This window comes from Cryptomeria japonica, chromosome 1, assembly GCF_030272615.1.
Source record: "Cryptomeria japonica chromosome 1, Sugi_1.0, whole genome shotgun sequence".
NCBI lineage: Eukaryota > Viridiplantae > Streptophyta > Pinopsida > Cupressales > Cupressaceae > Cryptomeria > Cryptomeria japonica.
The window spans coordinates 69,435,138-69,454,253 of NC_081405.1; the positions used below are offsets into that span (position 1 = coordinate 69,435,138).

A 19,116-nucleotide genomic window follows, 5' to 3' on the forward strand; every position below is an offset into this window, starting at 1 on the left:
ACTACAAGGTCAGCTAAACCCTTAAAACCCAATTACAAAATTACATCCCATGATACATAAAATAACCGTCAGACCAATATAATGTCATAACAACATAGCATGGACCCAAATCAAATCTCGAACACATCACACCACCAAAAATTACACCTAGATCATCTGCAACATGCTACACCGCTAAAAATGTCGCATAACACAAATAACATCACCGGACCCATAAGATCTTCAATAACTCACACAATAATAAATTCAGACCAACAAAACAAATAGGACACAATTAGGAAACACCAACAAGCACATTAGAACCATCCGCAATAGTTGCACCAACATCAATTAATCAAATCTTCATCGATCATAATGCTTAACACTCAAGAACACTTCAACAACAACAACTGGGACTAAAAGGATAACTTGCGAAGCATCAAATCATGAACCATCTAAATTGAAGATACACACAAACATCTCAAACACTCTCCCAAATCTGCAACATAAGATATAAACATTTTGAAGTACAAATGATCAAATATTTGAACACTGCAACACTAAACACTAAAAAACCAATCATCACACCGAAATCCATAACCTGATCAAATCACCACATATCATTATGAAATCAATAATAAATCAACTAGAGATACTTCATTACATAAATCACAAATCTGCACAAGCACATCAGTAACGTACCAACTCTGCAATCATCAGAACATAGGAATATGTTGACATCAATGATAACAACATATCTTATCAGCAACAATATCCAACAACCCCCCTTGTGCTAGGGTATGTGTATGAGAATAAGATGGGTCCATTTTTCTCTTCAATGCTTTCTCTCCATCAGAGAGATCATTGATAGGAGTATTATCTTTTTCTTCATTCACATTAGATACCCTAGGAGAGGGACAAGTTTTAGGTTTTTCATTAACATCGCTAGGATTGGGATCTACAAAAGCTTTTAGGTGATCAACATATGAAATGCATCTTCCTAAAAATACCACCATAAAGAAACATGCACTATAAATGAAAGCTTTGAGATCTAATTGATTGAAAGGAAGCAATTTGGAAATTCTAAAAATGCAATATGCCAATGTGTTATGAATGAAAAGAAGCAAAGTGAAATGAAAGACCCCATTATCCAACACATGATTATGATGAATGTAAGTGAAAAATAAAGTAATCATATGTCAAATAGCAAATAAATTAGATCTATTAATTGCCATTATTAATGTTAAAAATCAGATCTGAAAATTGATGTGAAAAATTGTGCAACCCACAAACCAAATTAACCAAAATAAATTAGGGTTTTTGTGAATTAAACCTCTAAATTTATGTAATTTGATTAAAATAAGATCTATGAATGCAAAATTGAATTTTAGGATGTTTACAAATCAGATTTGAAATAATTAATCCAATTTAGACAATTAACAAGCTCAACTTTAAAATTTAAAAATTAGGGTTTTTGTGATTTTAACCTCTAAATTTTTGAAATTCGATTGGAAATTAAACTTGTAAATGTAAATTTAAATTTTAAATTGCATAAAAACTCAAATCTAAGAACATAATTTTACTTGGGTACCATTACATTAAAAGAGGCACAAACCCAATAGATCTAGTCACAAATCAACAAGGATAAGGTTGAAAATTCTTATTGGATTTTCTTTTGGGAGGGGGAATTGATTAAAACCTCTTTTAAATTAAATTGTTGAAATTAGGGTAAATGTATTGAAATGGAGGTAGAAATGTGAAAACAATGAGCTCCAGTCATTGGATCGAACCACAAACCTAAATCTAAGAAATATAAGAGTATTCAGACCCGCTCCTATAAAAGGCTCCTAAAATGTCAGGATCAGGATGGTGGTCACTCTGGTCCTTCACACTTTTCACACTCCAATGGGGGATCTCTTCATCACTATAAATAAAGTTGGTTCTAAAGATTGTAGCTCTGTATCTACTTCCTACACACATAAAGAAGGGGAAATAGGTTGGAATTTAGGGGTTTGCCTAAGTCAAACCCTGGTTTAGGAATTAAACTTGAATGAAATATTGCAAATTATAAAATAAACAATGGAAAGATATACCTCAGATCTGCAATGATTAATAATGATGCTTTGATTCTTGAATGTAATCACATATGTTGTATGAAATGGCATAAACATGACAAAACCCTAATCACACACACATGCTTGCAAATGAATGATGTAATTTTTCTCCACAATGATAGAATGAAATATATGTAGCCTTGAATACCTCTAAGAATGCTTGATGATGAACACTTCAATGCTTATATACTTAATTGCTTGAATTTTGTTAGAATTGAAATGAGTTGATTAATGTCTTTATATATGATATCCTTAGTCAATTTACCAATTAGGTCGACATCCAATGGTCATATTGTGCCACCAAATTCATTTCCCACCGAAGAGATAGGTCACATCCCTCCCTTAAAAACTGAGCTCCATTGAGGGGGACTAGGGTGATGGGCGCTCTGGTTGGTCCTCCTTAATTAGGGACCACAATTAGGGTCCAAAGAGGAGGACACACCTCCAGGGAATCAATCGGTAGGTGTATGAAGCATAAAATTTGGATTTAAGGCATTGAACAAACCTAAATAGGAGATGAGGAAGGAACACACTAAAGTAGGGGTACAACATGAGGTGTAAATTAGGTCGGTGACAATTTGCGACGCTACAATAGGCTATGGGATAAGGGCCCACTCCCTTTTATTAAAACATATAGAAATACAAATAACTACAAGCCTGCAAAGTAGGGAGCAAATAGATACCAAGAAACTTAAAGAAGAATGATCTAGAAAGAACTAGAAAGAGGGAAGAAAGCAACAAGGTCCCAAATCGAGAAACTAAAAGGAACTATCAACAACTTGGCCAACAAACCAAAAAAAACTAAGTTTTTTTGTTGTTTTGTAGTTTGAGAGCATCCATAGTCCACTAGAAGCCGACACCAATTGCTTTCCTACTTTCAATACAATGTTTCTCAACATCTGATCTATGCCCTTTCATTTTTGAAGGGTTGTAGTTAGGTTTGGTTTTGCAAATGATTTGTGCAATCGATCATTTCCTTGGAGGGAATAGGACAAAATTAGGCTCATACAAATCGAGAGGCACATCATCAATATCATCAATGAATGAAAAGGTTCCCTTAGAGTTTGAGTCATCATCCTTAGTAGGAGAATCATCATCTAGTTTGTCTAGACAATATCCTTAAAGGGAGTGGGATCCAAAGGCATAACATACTCAAATCTGGGATATTCTCAAAATTCACATTTTTTCCATGATTGTGCCACATAAAATATGCATTTGAAGACCCATTCTTATTTACCCATATCATGAGACTAATTTTTCTGAAACCCAACTTTCTTTAAGAGGTGCATGCTCTAATATTATGATCCAACTGATTGCAACAAAAACACCTAAAAGGAAGGCACCCAAAATTTAGGAATTGTATCCATGTACCAAAAGAAGAGTGAATATGAGCAGAGTGAGATAGAAGCTTAGAAATGTCCACCAAAAAAAAGACCTTGAAAAACGCGGTGCATGGTGGAAACACTTCAACAGAATCTTGTTTAAGAAAACACCAACATGATTAATCAAATTTTGATAAGATTGAGATAAAAAAAATTGGAGGAGGGCTGTAAAGCCTAATCTAAATGGGAAACTAGAGATTTTGGCAAAGGATCAAAGAAAGGGGTCTAAGAAGTAACAAAGACACCTATATTACCAAAGAAATAAGGCCCATTTTGAACCATAAAGCTGCGACACGAAGCAGAGTTGAAACAAATAGAAAAAAAACAAAATCTAGAAGCTCAATGGCAAGAAGAGTCAAATCGCTATATGTAGTTTTAACCCAATCTAAATGATAAGAGAACACAACCCACAATTGCAACCGTTGCATTAACACAAGACTTAAGAGATATGAAAGTCCATAGGCTCATTAGAAAAATTCACATCCTTATCCCTAATTGATCGATAGAGGTTGGGAAGGAAGGGGCCATAATCAAGTTTTGGATTAGGCATTTTCATAAGTACCAAAGGTAGAGATGACAATAACCAACCAGATTAGGGTTTGCCTTTTTGGTTAGTTCCAAACAAAAAACACTACAAGCATGGAAAGAATTTGATCTATTTTTGTAAGCTAAGAGAGCTTACGAGTCCAAAATAGAGGGAGCCACCGTTGGGGAAGAAACATGAGAAGCCGGATGGTAGGCCTTAAGTTGGGCAACAAAATCCACCCTAAGGGGGTCAAAATGAGAAGAAGCCACTCTCTTGCCATGGTGAATAGTCTAAGGTTTGCAAGAGGAACACAATAAATACCTCTCCTATCCCGCCTGAGGTGCATATTCATCGTTGGAGAGTCATTTTTGATCCATTCGACTCTTCCCTTTTCTTGTGCTAATACCCTTCACCTTAGTTCACACCTCAATGCTATTGCTCTACATGCTCTATGCCCCACTCAAACCTTTGCCTGCACATGGAACCTCCACTCCATCACACTTCAAACCCTCACACATCACTCATAACTTATTATATTCATTTGTTAATAAACCACATAGACCAACACCAATATAACATCTTTTATTGTACTACTCAATCCTTTCTCTTTTTCTATACATTATTCAACTTTAATTTAAATAAAATTATTTTATTTAATAAATTATTTTATTTAATTTTTAAAATTTATTTAAAAAATAAATATCCACTTTCAATTAATTTTATTAAACACACATATAAGATAATCCTTGATACCACTCTAAACCTCTCAAATCAATACAAATAAAATTCTACATTGAAGAAATATTCAATATAAATATCATAAAATATTGAAGACTCAAATTATATATGCACTTTTCTCTTCTATATAGCCCTCTCACTCTCTATATATATCAAATTAAAATTCCACAAAGGTCGAGTTCCAAAGGGAACAATTAAAAAACTTCTGCTGTAATAGGTAGTGTAAAATACGTTTTTATTTCCCTCCCAAGTTAGCGCTCAGAGTCTGCAGTCCTTCCTTCCGCTTCTGAAAACCGTAAGATTAAAAACAATGAGCGTATTATAGGATGGAAGAATGAGAGGGAGCATTCACTTGGTTTTACCGTCACAAAAATCGCTTGGAAATTCGTGTAAACACTTGGAGATCTTTGAAAAAGAAGAAAAACTGCAAACCCTTAAAAAAAACCCTTACAGGACTGGAATTAGCTCACCGCTAATCGGTAAGTTAATCAATTAAATCATATTTTCCGTGTTCTTTGTTTTTATTCTTTTTGGTACATATTAAATTCCGCAAACCCTAGGTTTTATGGTTTTCTAAGTACTTTCTTTAAAATTTGCAAACCCTAGATTCATATAAGTACTTTCTTTTAAATTTGCAAACCCTAGATTCATATAGTATTGTGTATCAGGGTTTGAAGCTGTCTAAAAATGACGGAAGCTGCAAATGGGGGCTCAAAACCCTCAAAATCTTCTGGTGGCGGCTACGAAATAAACGTAGAAAGCTTCACTAAAAGATTGAAAATTTTGTACGGCCACTGGAAGGAGCACAGGCAGACCTTCTGGAGCGCCTGTGAGGCGATAACGGTTTCCGCCCCTCCGCCGTCTGAAGATTTGCGTTATTTGAAGTCGTCGGCATTGAATATATGGCTTTTAGGGTACGAGTTTCCCGAGACCGTAATGCTGTTCATGGGCAACCAGATACACTTTCTATGCAGCCAGAAAAAGGCTACTTTGCTTGAAGTGTTAAAAAAACCCGCCAAAAGCTCTCTGGGTATCGATGTGGTGTTACATGTGAAGGCCAGGAATGATGCGGGAAGTTCCCAGATGGATAGCATGTGTGAGGCTATCAGGGCGCACTGCAGGTGCTTTTTCATCAATTTGTTCATTTATCACAAAATTAGATTCTAGTTTTTTAGTTTGTTATTCACTATTTTGATTTTTTCTTTTTGAACTAAATTACAATCCAGCTAGTAGGTTGTGCTTGCAGTGCAAACTTGTAAGATAAGTTTTGTGTATTCAGCTGCACAGTACTTTTCTTTTTCAATAAACATTTTGTGCAACGGAGTGCACAAATTCGTCATTTAAAATTAGATCCCCAACTGCCATATTTTTCATGAAATGTTGTCATGTTTCTAAACAAAACTTATTAAAGTTACTAGAATGATTTTCGGTAGCGGTAAGTAGTTGCCAAGGCTCTTCAGGATAACTTTGGTTAGAATATTCTACGCTTGTTATCCGGAAGAGCTTCGGAAATTAAAAAATCTATGTTTTTCCTTTAAATTAGCTTATGTAATACCAGTACATCTTATTTGTAATTAAATTAGAAAGATCTGCCAGCTATCCAATTAAGTATTTTTTAAAAAATATTCATTTTTTAATTATTTTTGGTTTGTTATAGGTCGGAGGTTCCAGTTGTGGGATGGATTGCGAAGGAGGCTCCAGAAGGACAACTCTTAGAAGGTTGGGTTGACAAATTGAAGGGATCAAGTTTTCAACTTGTTGATGCCAGCGCTGGATTTTCAGAGGTTTTTGCTGTTAAGGATGATGCAGAGGTCACTAACATTAAAAAGGCTGCATTTTTGAGTGCTTCTGTTCTCAAAAATGTTGTTGTCCCAAGGCTGGAGGTTGTTATAGATGAGGAGAAGAAGGTCACCCATTCTGATTTGATGGATGATACAGAGAAAGCTATTCTGGATCCACAGAGGGCCAAAGTAAAGTTAAAGGCGGACAATGTTGATATTTGTTACTCCCCTGTTTTCCAGAGTGGCGGGGAGTTTGATTTAAGGCCTGGTGCAGTGAGCAATGATGAACATCTATACTATGATGCCACTGGAGTTATTATCTGTGCAATTGGATCCAGATATAATAGTTATTGTTCAAATGTGGCAAGAACTTATTTGATTAATGCCGAAGATGTTCAGGGTAAGGCCTACAAGGTTCTGTTGAAGGCACAGGAAGCTGCTATAAGTGCACTCAAGCCAGTCAATCCTCTCAGTGCTGCCTATAAGGCAGCTATGGATGTAGTTCAAAAAGAGGGCCCTGAACTTATGCCTCATCTGACAAAGTCTGCAGGAACAGGAATAGGAATTGAATTTCGGGAGTCTGGTTTAAGCTTGAATTCAAGAAATGACAAAATTGTGAAGGTTGGAATGGCTTTTAATGTATCACTTGGGTTTCAGAATTTGCAGTTGCAGACTGGTAACCCCAAAACACAGAATTATTCATTGCTCCTTGCCGACACTGTGGTTGTTAAGGATAAGGGGCCTGAAAATGCAACTGGGGTTAGCTCCAAAGTATACACTGATGTTGCATACTCATTTAATGATGATGATGAAGACGAGGAAGTGAAACCCAAACCCAAGGCTGAGGTAAATGGAGGAGAACCAGGCATCTCCAAGGCAACCTTACGATCTGATAATCAGGAGATGACCAAAGAAGAGCAGCGCCGGCAACACCAAGCAGAGCTTGCAAGGCAAAAGAATGAGGAGACTGCAAGAAGATTGGCTGCAGGGGGCATTGGTACAGGAGATGGACATGGCTCTTCCAAGCCATCCACTGAGATGGTTTCCTACAAAAATGTGGATGATATCCCCGTTTCTAGAGAGCTCATGATTCAGGTTGATACGAAAAATGATGCTGTTCTGGTACCCATATATGGCATCATGGTTCCATTTCATGTAGCTACCATCAAGAGTGTTACAAGCCAACAAGACGGAGGGAATTCTTATATAAGAATAATTTTTAATGTTCCAGGTACTGGCTTCAATGCCAATTACATGCCAACAATGAAATTCCCTAGCAGTATTTATGTTAAGGAAATTTCCTTTAGATCCAAGGATTCAAAGCACATCAACCAAGTGGTACAGATGATTAAATCCCACAGACGGTCTGTAGCAATGAAAGAGTCTGAAAAGGCAGAGAGAGCTACACTGGTGACTCAAGAGAAACTTCAACTTTCAAAAACAAAGCCAATTAGGTTGGCAGACTTGTGGATCAGGCCAGCATTTGGTGGAAGAGGAAGAAAGATGACTGGAACTCTGGAGGCTCACCATAATGGATTTCGGTATTCAACAATGAGAGCAGAAGAGAGAGCTGATATCATGTATCAAAATATTAAGCACGCATTCTTCCAGCCAGCGGAGAAGGAGATGATTACTTTGCTTCATTTTCATTTGCATAATCATATTATGGTGGGAACCAAGAAGACCAAGGATGTCCAGTTTTATGTGGAGGTAATGGATGTGGTCCAAACTTTAGGAGGGGCAAGAAGGTCAATGTATGATCCTGATGAAATTGAGGAAGAACAACAAGAGAGGGACAGGAAAAATAAAATCAACGCAGAGTTTCAAGGGTTTGTCAAGCGAGTAACAGAGCTATGGGAGCAGCCTCATCTAAAAGATTTTGAACTAGAGTTTGATATACCTTTTAGAGAGCTTGGTTTTCATGGAGTTCCTTTCAAAGCCTCTGCTTTTATTGTTCCTACGGTAAACTGTTTGGTAGAGTTGGTGGAATTACCTTTCTTAGTAATAACTATTAGTGAGATTGAGATTGTTAACCTTGAGAGAGTAGGACTTGGGCAAAAGGCATTTGACATGGCTATTGTTTTCAAAGACTTCAAGCGTGATGTACTCCGCATTGATGCCATTCCTCAATCTTCACTTGATGGAATCAAGGAATGGCTGAACTCCATGGATATAAAGTATTATGAAAGCAGAATGAACTTGAACTGGCGGCCAATTTTGAAGACTATTACGGATGATCCAGATAAATTTATTGAAGATGGCGGCTGGGAATTTTTAAACATGGAAGCTAGTGATTCTGATTCTGAAAATTCGGAAGAGTCAGATCAAGGATACGAGCCCTCTGATATAGAAGAGGAATCAGAATCAGATGAGGAGGATTCAGAAGATGAATCTCTTGTGGAGTCAGATGAGGATGAAGAAGAAGACGAAGATTCTGAAGAGGAGGAAGGTAAAACATGGGATGAATTAGAAGCTGAAGCCAGAAATGCAGATAAGGAAAAAGGGGACGAGTCTGACAGTGAAGAGGAAAGGCGACGGCGAAAGGTAAAAGCTACAGGGAAGTCTCGGGCACCTGATATTAGAGATTCAAGAGGAATGCCTGCTAAGAGGCATAAAGCGAGATAAAATGAGTTCATCTACATCCTTCTACTATTTATTCATGCGCATAAATGGTTCAAATGATGCATATATGCTACCTTGATCAGTGCTGTTACTTTGGTAGTTTGACTTCTACGACAACCAGCCATTAGGTCATTGTGTGTGGCAGCACATTTGTGTTTTTAGTTAGCTTTTTTGGATAGATCAACTGGGTGTTAGGACATTCCATTTATCTTTTGAATGTTTAAAAAAGTCTAGTATTAGACACTTCTCTATATTGATCAGATCAGGTTGCAGGTTTTTTACTGCTGATTTCTTTATTTATGGAGTTTTTTTAACTTGGAAGACAGGAATCTGCTGCTTGTTTTTGAACTAGATAGATAAATTAAGTGGCTGGTTAGCTTACGCCAAGTCATGAGTTAATATGCAATAGTAAGGGTTTTCTATATAAGTCTTTGGTTGTTTATACTTTATAATAATGTGAATGTACTATAAAGTCAGCTAATTCTATCAAAGCAACCACTTGTACGTCTACCTGAGTTTCTCGACAAAATTAATGATATAATTAGGAGCATATTATGTTCTTTATAGACAGTTCAAAAAGCTCTCTTAAGCGTTGGGAAAAGGATGTGTAAACTATTACTTCCTGCATTTGCAAGATTGTAAGCTAAAAATATACCTATCCTATGGTTTTCCCCTTTTTTCTAAATCTGTAGGAGCTTTCATCAGGAGTTGGTTGTGCCCCTTGTTTTGCCCTGCAATTGTGATATTTAAACCATTTCTTCGGTTTAGGTTGAATTACAACATTTACCTATGTTGAACAATTTACATCCGTAAGGTCTTCATTATTACAAAAGAAAAGGAAAAAAAATTAAAAGAAACTTAACAAATAGTTTTTGATTTAAATGCATCACTGTGTCACTTAGCAACTGTGAATCTAATTTCATGGCACAGTAACATTTAAAAAATCGGAAGTGTTATTGTCATAGTTCTTTGGGATCTTTGTATGGATAGTTGTATTTTAGTGTTCACTTTTTGGTTGACTGTAGGAATATGATAATTTTGAGAAATTAATCGAAGCATAAGAATATGACAATGGGCATCCCACGAGAATCATCTTTGTATGCCTCCAGAGAAGCCGGACCCTACATTTACTTCCGAGGGCGTGCAATATTCGTATTTGCCAACTTAGCGACAGTTATGGTAGTTGACACCTGGGCATCATTTGATTCATATATGCTTGCTTAACACTGCCACTTGTTGCCTCCTATTGCCTCCCGCTTTTTCTGCCAGTGCTTTCGAGTTTCTGTTGATGTTAATCCTCTCACATCTACGTACTTGTGATATTTATAATATGATAGATTGGGAAGTTTAGACTATATGAGAAACATAGTAGAAACGAGGAATGTAGCAATCAAAGTGATGCCTGTAAATTTGCTTCTACTTGATTCAAAATGAACTCACGTATAATTTGTTTTACATACCAACAAAACAGTAACAATTCTTAACTATTTTCCGGAAACAGAGACCTACGGAGTACTGCATAGTAGTGTAGATATTGCCCACATACAGGTGAAACAGAGAAAACGACAACCGTTTAGAATTGAGTGGCACTTGCCAAATCGAAAACTTGGTTGTTATTTGTAGCCACTGCGCTGTCGTGGTCCTGATATGCATGGTCTGAACTTTCTGTCCAAGAATTCTCAATGGTTGGATTGCACCTCTTCAACTTTACTACCATGTAGTTTCTTATTAGGGGAGAATTATCTTCTCTCTGTATGCTTAACAAGTTAAGTGCCGAGGCCTCTAATACAGGACCATCATACCTTCCATCGGCAAGTTTGTACCTCACTGCTAATCTCTTGGTGACTGCCTCGCAGTTGGACTGTACCCGTTTCATTCATTCACTTTTTGAAGAGTTCTTTTATTCGAAAATATTTTTAGTTTTACTCGTTGCCTTTTTCACAAATCCTTCACGCCTGCCCTTACCTTGGGGACCAAATTGTGAGGGCATCATTGGGGGCAACACCTTTTGTTCCCACCCTTCCCTTTCTCATCCAATGATTGAACTCCTGTTCGTTACTGCCACATCTCTATCCTTTACAAACCAGGATACACGAGCAATGTTTAAAGTGGCAATTCAGGTACCCTACATTGCACATGCTCAGTTAAAGTGGCTCTCCGTGAGTTGGTTGAAGTGGTCATTTTATGTTCTGTAGGTTCCTTTGCAGGCCATATATTTGAACTCGAGTCGGCTCCTTCGTAGCTACATCTCTGCGTTCCTCATTAGAGTGATCCTTCATGGCTCTTACACCACTTTACCTTCTCGCCCTACAATATTGTGGTCACATTGATTCCAACTCCACAATAGTCCCTACTCACCTAGTATACCTAAAATATAGTGAAAATAGCTTTATAATATGTGGAACTTATCCTTTTGATATTTTCATGGCAAACACTAGATTTTTGCATTTGATTTATTTATGGTAAAGATAAAGAGTTGAATAGAAGACATACAAATGACAACTAAGTAGAGTTTTTTAGTATTAATTACGCATCCTCTTTTATCAAGTATCTCAAAAATGTGGTTTCTCAAAAGGAGTTATTATGTCTCATGGTTGTGTTCATAAAATTTTGTATCGGTCTCATGTTTTTTTATCATAATAAATAGTAAAACAAGGGCTCTGATCCTATACAAAAACAATCCAAAAACATTGCATACAACAGGGCAATACAGACCACTACAACATAGGTCATAACAAACCACTTACAACACACTAACAAAACAACTATCAACCCACATCAAGGGTGGGTAGAAGTTTCACCCACAACTCAAGGAAGAGTTTGGGAAGAGGGGAAAAAAACATCTTTCCTTGAGTGACAAACAATAGTCTAGATAATATTGTCATTTGGAACGCCATCACAAAGGGGAGCAAGAGGGGATATCCGCTTTGTGAGATTGTCAACATGAGGAGCAAAATGTTGACCAGTCAATATGTCATCAACCAAATGTTGGAGCAAATTAGGAGCCACAAGTTGGGTAGGATCCACGAGGCTAGAGGGGGTCACATCAACAAGAAGAGGTAGAGTAGTATCCATATGACTTGAAGAGGCCGCACCGATAGCAAGAGGCGAAACATCATTTTGGGAGGAATTGTCATCAATCTGTGAAGAGTCATCAAAGGAAGAATTGGAAGCTAGGACAATTAGTTGATCACCATTAGTGTCTTTTCACTAAGTGGTAGCACCTTTGTGGCGTGAGAGAATAATCTGTGGTCAAGTGACCAGTAGAGAAGCAACAACAACATCAAAAGGGGAGATCTTCATAATCTAGTGACTGAGTGCATGGCCTATTCCCAACCATGAGAAATGTAATGCGTGCACAAGTAGAAAAACCCATGGAGGATGTGGTATCATCAACTTGCAAGAAGTTGCCAATAGAGTTGCTAGTGGCCTCAAATAGGATTTCTCCCAAAATTGAAGGGGGAGACGAACCCACACTGGATGCACACTAAATGGTTCAAGAGGGTTGAAGGAGGTTGTCCAAGGTTTGTTTGAGAGGGAGTGAACACCCCAAGCCCACAACTTGCTCAACACCAAATCATGGTCAACAAAAGAAACAAAAACAACAATAAAACAACCCTTAGCACAAGGGAAAAACTTAATGTTACTAGCAACTTAGGGCTTCTAAGAATCTATCACCCATCGATGAAGATCTGGGAGAGCAGGCCAAAGACGAACAAATCTATAGATCAACTCACAACGTTGGTAGAAATCCACATTTTTCACATCTTGGCCACATAACACAATAGGGGAGGTATTGGCACAAGCAAGAGGATGAGATTTCCTCTTGGAAGGATGAGTAGCAAAAGTGGCAACACGAGCAAAGCTCCACCCACCAATAGTAGAAAAAGGCCTTGGAGGGGGAGGCCCAATACCCATAACACTAGCCAAAGACCCAGAAGGTTGGCCAATAGCAAGAGGCTTCATAGAGGGCAAAGCCCTCACACTTGTAGTAACTGGTGTGGAAGCATCACCCACCACCAAAAGCGTAGGAGTTGTAGAGGAATTAGGCCTAGACCCAACCAAAAAGGGCACCCCAGGCATAGAAGGAGACGTAGTTGGCCTAGAACCAAAGGGCATCCTAGGCGACAAACTTGAGATAGGAGCAGAAGTAGAGACGATAATTGTTGGGAGAGTAGGAATCTTTTTCAAAATGGACAGTGTAGGAACCTCCATTGTCTTTTGAGACTATTAGAATAATTTGTATTGGTCTCACGTTGATGCTCATATGAGCAAAATATTTGTAAACAATTAACAATATTAAAAAAATCCTAAAAATAATTTATTTACTTTAACACTTGGTTCACTATAGCTAACACAAGAAATGAGTAAAATGTAGACATGAAAGATGCATATTTCACAGTATACGTTGACCAACAATTTGTGTGTTTTCGAACATTTTGACCATTTTTTACCCTCTTAGAATTCAAATCATCATGAAAACACTTAATCCTATTTGAACAAGACCTCTTTTGTTGCAAGCACCATGTTTCATCATTATATTCCATTCTTTAATCACTTGTGACATTGGCATAGCACTTGTTTCTTGTGCATTCAAAAACACCTTTTCCCACCTAAATGATCACACCTCTTGCAAAGCCTAACTCTAATACATTTTCCAATTATCAATTCAGCCTAGGATATGTTCAAGTATGTCAGCTTCCCCAAAAGGGAAAAGATCCATCTTCCTCCATCCTCTAGCACCCACATACACTTTACCTTTTTAAATCCATTTAGGGTATTCCACCATTGTCACACACACCACTTTCATTTTTGCAACTCCATAAACCACCACCATAGTATTGCACACTACTACACTCACCTATTTTATGTTGAAATATGTTACTAGGGGCTTGACTAAGGAAAGCTCCTAAACGTGCCCTAAGAACCAAGTTTGATAGGTTATGCAACAAGAATAACATGAGCAAGAAATTTATTACAAGCGTAGTGGACATAATCACCTAGGGATGAGACACAAGTGCATTGTATAAGGCAACATTGGCCTTGAAGACACAAGTGCACATCTCAATACTTCTTTGATTATCATAAAAAAAAACAATTTCATCAATCAAACACCTTCTGTCATCTTCTCAACATTTGCCTTTTTTATAATTGTCAATTCAAAAAAGCTCCAATTCTATCCTCTTTACTTTTGGAGTAATCCTTTTTACTATTGTAGTGTTAGTGCAATCTCAACTCTCACATTTATATAATTAGCTAGATCTAAAACATATTTAGTTCTTTTCTTTTTTTATTAAAATTAGATTAATAAATGCAATTCTAGTTATTTTTACTCGGCTGTCCCACATTAATGGTTCCCACTTTTGCCAACGAAGAAAATTGGTGAAGGTGGGGAAATTATTTTTTGGGGGGTTCGAACAAACTAGGGGTGTTCGAGCGAACCCCCTCGTAGGGTTTGATCGAACCCCAAGTGGGTTTGGGGGTTCGATCGAACCCATTAAAAATAAATATTTTAATGGGTTCGGTCGAATCTTGTTTTAAACTTTTTTTTTAAAAACTTCTATAAAAACCGAAAATGACAATTACTGTCATTTTCAAGTTTGGAGTTTTCTGTGTCCAAAGGGGGTTAGAGCAAACCCGACGTTAGCACCACGTCATCGTGCCTTGTCAGCATCAGCCAACGCTTATCACCTTTTAGCTTTCAACCTACATTATTTTAGGTGCACAAAATAACCTTTTTTTTTGTTTAATAATGTTTTTTTTATTAAATTTATTTAAAAATTAATAAATAATTTATTTGTTAATTTATTTTTTTAATAAAATAATTGTATATTTATTGTTTTTCAGCATTTTAGAAAAACGTTTGAAAATTTAATGTTTTGATTTAACGTCAATTTGTTTTTAAAATTGAATAACTGTATATGTATTTTTTTTCAACTTTTAAAAAAAATGTTATGAAAAACTTAGAAAATTAAGGTAGTAAATTAAAACTTAGAAAAACGTTAAGAAAAACATTAGCAAAATAAAAAAAAAGAAAAATGTTACAAATCTAAATATAATAAATTAAAACGTTAGAAAAATTTAATAAATTTAAATTTATAAAAAACATTATAAAACTTAGATAACAAATTTAAACAAATTAGACAAAATAAATCCTCTACATGACCCCTTTTCACATCCTATTACACACACAACATGAACCCTTAGGACCCCTTAAGACCACATATGCCCCCGATGACACTATATGCCCCCTTAGGACCATAGAGGATCACATAGTGGACCCTAAGGGGTCACATGTGGTCCTAAGGGTCACGCATGTGACCCCTTATAAAATCCTAGTGTGTACGACATACCGGGTCATATGTTGTTCTAAGGGGTCACACATGTGTTAACAAATGCATGACCCCTTAGGACCACATATGACCCTTTATAACACCCTAGTGTGTACGACATAGTGTCCTAAGGGGCCACACGTGTTCTAACACATGCGTGACCCCTTAGGACTGCAAATGACCCCTTATAAAATCCTAGTGTGAACGACATACCCTTTAGTCCATCACATAGTGTCCTAAGGCGTCACGTATGTGTAACACATGTGTGACCCGTGTAGTACCCTTGCCCTAATCAATTTCTAATCTCAGTTTAATCTTGGTTAGTTATCATATATAATGATTATAGTCAGATGTTTTTATTAAGTGCATATCTGTTAATGTGTTTTCACACTAGTTGTATGCAAGTTGTTCAGTGTTCCTATTTCGTGGTATTAATATCAGGCTAATGCTTTCATTAAGTTTATATATGTATGCATGTATGACTCTTGGTTGCAGGAGATTTCAGGTACAACGCCGCATGAGTGCGAGGTTCGTCTTCACCTGGATTTGCACGTTTGAGTGTACCTCTTTAATCCTTAGAGTTGGATTAGGTGGTCATAAGACCCTAGTTGACCATAGTCGTGCTCAAGTGAGCATCGTCAGTCGTCATCGGTATTCCCTTTTGGTTGGGTTGGTGAGTCGTCTGTCTGGTTGACCTTCTTGGTTTGCGTGTTTGGTGTGTATGGTTAAATTAATTAATTAGTCCTTAGTATTTAATTTGATTAAATATGTGTTTGTGCATTAAAGATTATTGGACTAGATTAAACAGGGTTTCTTTATGTGATTATCATTAATTTGAATTGCTCGATTTTAAATTGGGAGTAAGTTCAATTAGATGGTTAATTTTAACGTTAAAATTATTACGTATCTGTTGTTGATAAAGAAAGATTTAAATTTAATTGAAATAGAATTAATTTTATCTTCTTGGCATTTTGGAAATAGAAAGGTTAAATTGAATTAATTGAGAAAATCAATTTTAAATTTGAAAGGCAAGTTTAATTTGTTGATATAGTTTAAAAGAATCATTTTTGTGAATTATTTTAAATAAAAATTTTAATTCCAAAAAAGAAATTTTTTGGTCAATCTTTCCCTTATAACTTAGACTTTTGGAAATTTTGGGGATGGAATTTTTTTGGAGAAAAAATATAATTTTGGAAAAATATTTTGGAGGAAATTTGGGGGTTTTGGGAGGAAGAAGGTTTTTGGAGCTTGCAGGTTGGGCTCTCCTTCAAATCTCTTCCAGGAATGCGTATGGAGGTAGGAATTACCTTATTTGTCTTCCTTGTTACCAAAGAAATGGTCTGTGGTTGAAAGAAAAATGTTTGTTGTTAAAAAAATCAAGCTTTCAAATTGATTTTAGATTTAATTTGGATATGTGATTTTAAAACTATGCATATGACTGGTGTTCTTACAAAAATAGTTGAATCATTATGTTAAAAATGGTTCTTTTTGCCCATATATGGATTTTTGTTGAAAAAATTTATTTGGGGTTTTGATATTCCTCAATTTGTTTTGGGTGTTTGAAACCCATTTGTGGTTGGAAGGAAGAATACCCATAAAAAAAAAAATGAAACCAAAACATATTTCATACCAAACTGATTTTCATGGCAAATCGAAATTGTGTTTTTAAAAAAAAAAAAAAAACAGAGAATATTTTAGTCTCTGGGAGACTGTATTTTTTTACTCTGTGTGTGTTTGACAGTAAAAATTGTAAAAAAAAAAAAAAAATTAAAAAAAATAAAAATAAAATAATTGTTAATTTATTGGGGAAACCCCAAGAGGGAGCTGCGTATCCCACTGGGACAGCAGCACACCCCAAGGGGTGCTGCATGCTTTCCTTTGGGAACAACAGCGCTCCCTTTGGGATGCTGCGTGCTCCCTTGGGAAGCAGCGCTTCCCCTTTGGGGCTGCGTGAGCTCCCATGGGGACCACGTGGAAACTCCCCCCTGCCCCCCCCCTTTTCTTTGTGCACTATTTTTTTTTTTATGCGTGGGTTTTTTTTTTTAATATTTTTTTTTAATCAAAAAAAAAAAATGATATTTAAATATTATTTAATGTTAATATTTTAATTAAGTTTTTAAATTAGGATTAAATGTTCATTAACTAATAAATTATCATTAATTTGTTATTAATCAATTGTATGATGGAAAATATACACTTATTAATACTCAAATTCTTTATTTTATTTTATTATTAATGAGTATTTTTATAAATTAAATACTTGATTGTTAATATTGGGTTTTTAATTATTAATTTGTTATATTTTATTAATCTTGGATTGATAAATATATACATCAATTAATAGTTAATTTAGGTATTTGTCTTATTGAGGAAGAATAATATTTTAATTGGAAATTGTTGAAATAAAATATATTTATTAATTGACTATTTTTAAATAATATTTTATTCAAGAACATATCATTTGAGTAATTGAGAAGTAAATGAATATTTTATCATTGGAAATTTGGATCATTTAAACGATATACTATTGGAAATTAATAATGTATTGTTTGGAATGTTGATGAGTTAATGGTATTTTCAATTTGTAAAACATATGGTATAGTTATAATCTTCCTCTGTTTTGAGATATAGGTGAATGGACCATTGAAAATTGTGGTATTGTACTCACCTGGTAACAGTGATTTTTCTGTCAATGCATTTTGAAAACTTAGATCAATCAGAGAATTGGATCAACTTTTATGTTTAAATTATTATGGGAAAATATTGTCTTTTCCAGTTATTGCCTATGCGACTTTAATTTTCTGTATTCGCTTTTGCTTAAGTAATGGCAAGTTTTGATTTATTCGATTGGACCCTATCGTATGGATTGTTTTGGGTACCTGTTTCAGTCCTCGGTTCCGAGTTGACTGTTGTTTTGTGGTAGTGTCGTATTTGGTCATATCCTTTGTGTGGGTGTCGAATCATGATTCGTGTTTGACCATGGTTGGTCAGGTCTCTGGTTGGAGTACCGTCAGTAAGTGTACCTCTTTTGAGTTGCGTTTGACCAAATGGATGTTCCCTCCTTTTTAAACTCTGTTCGTTTGACCATGTCTATTCCTTGGTTTTTGAGTTCGTCTGAGTATAGTCTAGTGTCGTATGGGAAAGTGGCTTTCGATTGGGGGCCACGCCCAAAGTGGCTATTGGGTAACCCATCAAAAGTGAGTCTAATAAGTGATAACCTAATAGTAGATTAGAATGTAATCTCTAAGTAAGATAATTGTGCCTCACACATGGGACGAGTGCTAACACAGACTCGACATGCTGTGAGAAGGCCTGAAATGGCAAACCATCATCCTTGTCTTCACGAGAGGATGTGTGGGTCCACATGAGGCTTGGATGGGCCGGAGGCTCGGATTAGGTTGCCAGGGTAACCAGTGTATGGGGCCGGGACCTATGAAGACCTGCCATGGTAACCATACCAGGTTGTGTGATGACACTTATCCCTACATTCGCTAGTGTGTTGTCGTATGGTCTTGATAGGAGCACCTTTTGTAGAGTCGTCCTGTGATTTATGCCCTTGTGAGTATCGGTTTCATGTTAGACCTTGGGCGGTGATGACTCAGTTTTGTGAATGCTCAAATGGACCTTTGTATTAGCTTTGAT

General features: G+C 36.3%; 1 protein-coding gene across 1 annotated transcript; it reads left to right on the plus strand.

Moving 5' to 3' along the window:
- The first annotated feature begins 4,894 nt into the window (after positions 1-4,894).
- LOC131040364 (FACT complex subunit SPT16) lies at positions 4,895-9,438 on the plus strand. The gene is made up of 3 exons (XM_057973266.2): positions 4,895-5,218; positions 5,408-5,860; positions 6,397-9,438. The coding sequence occupies exons 2-3, from the start codon at positions 5,427-5,429 to the stop codon at positions 9,143-9,145; spliced, it is 3,183 nt and encodes a 1,060-aa protein (XP_057829249.1). The 5' UTR covers positions 4,895-5,218; positions 5,408-5,426; the 3' UTR covers positions 9,146-9,438.
- The last annotated feature ends 9,678 nt before the right edge of the window (positions 9,439-19,116 follow it).

Coding starts and splice junctions, on each gene's coding strand:
- LOC131040364 (XM_057973266.2), top strand. CDS start 5,427: ATGACGGAAGCTGCAAATGGGGGCTCAAAACCCTCAAAATCTTCTGGT. Junction 5,861..6,396: donor GCTATCAGGGCGCACTGCAG/GTGCTTTTTCAT, acceptor GGTTTGTTATAG/GTCGGAGGTTCCAGTTGTGG.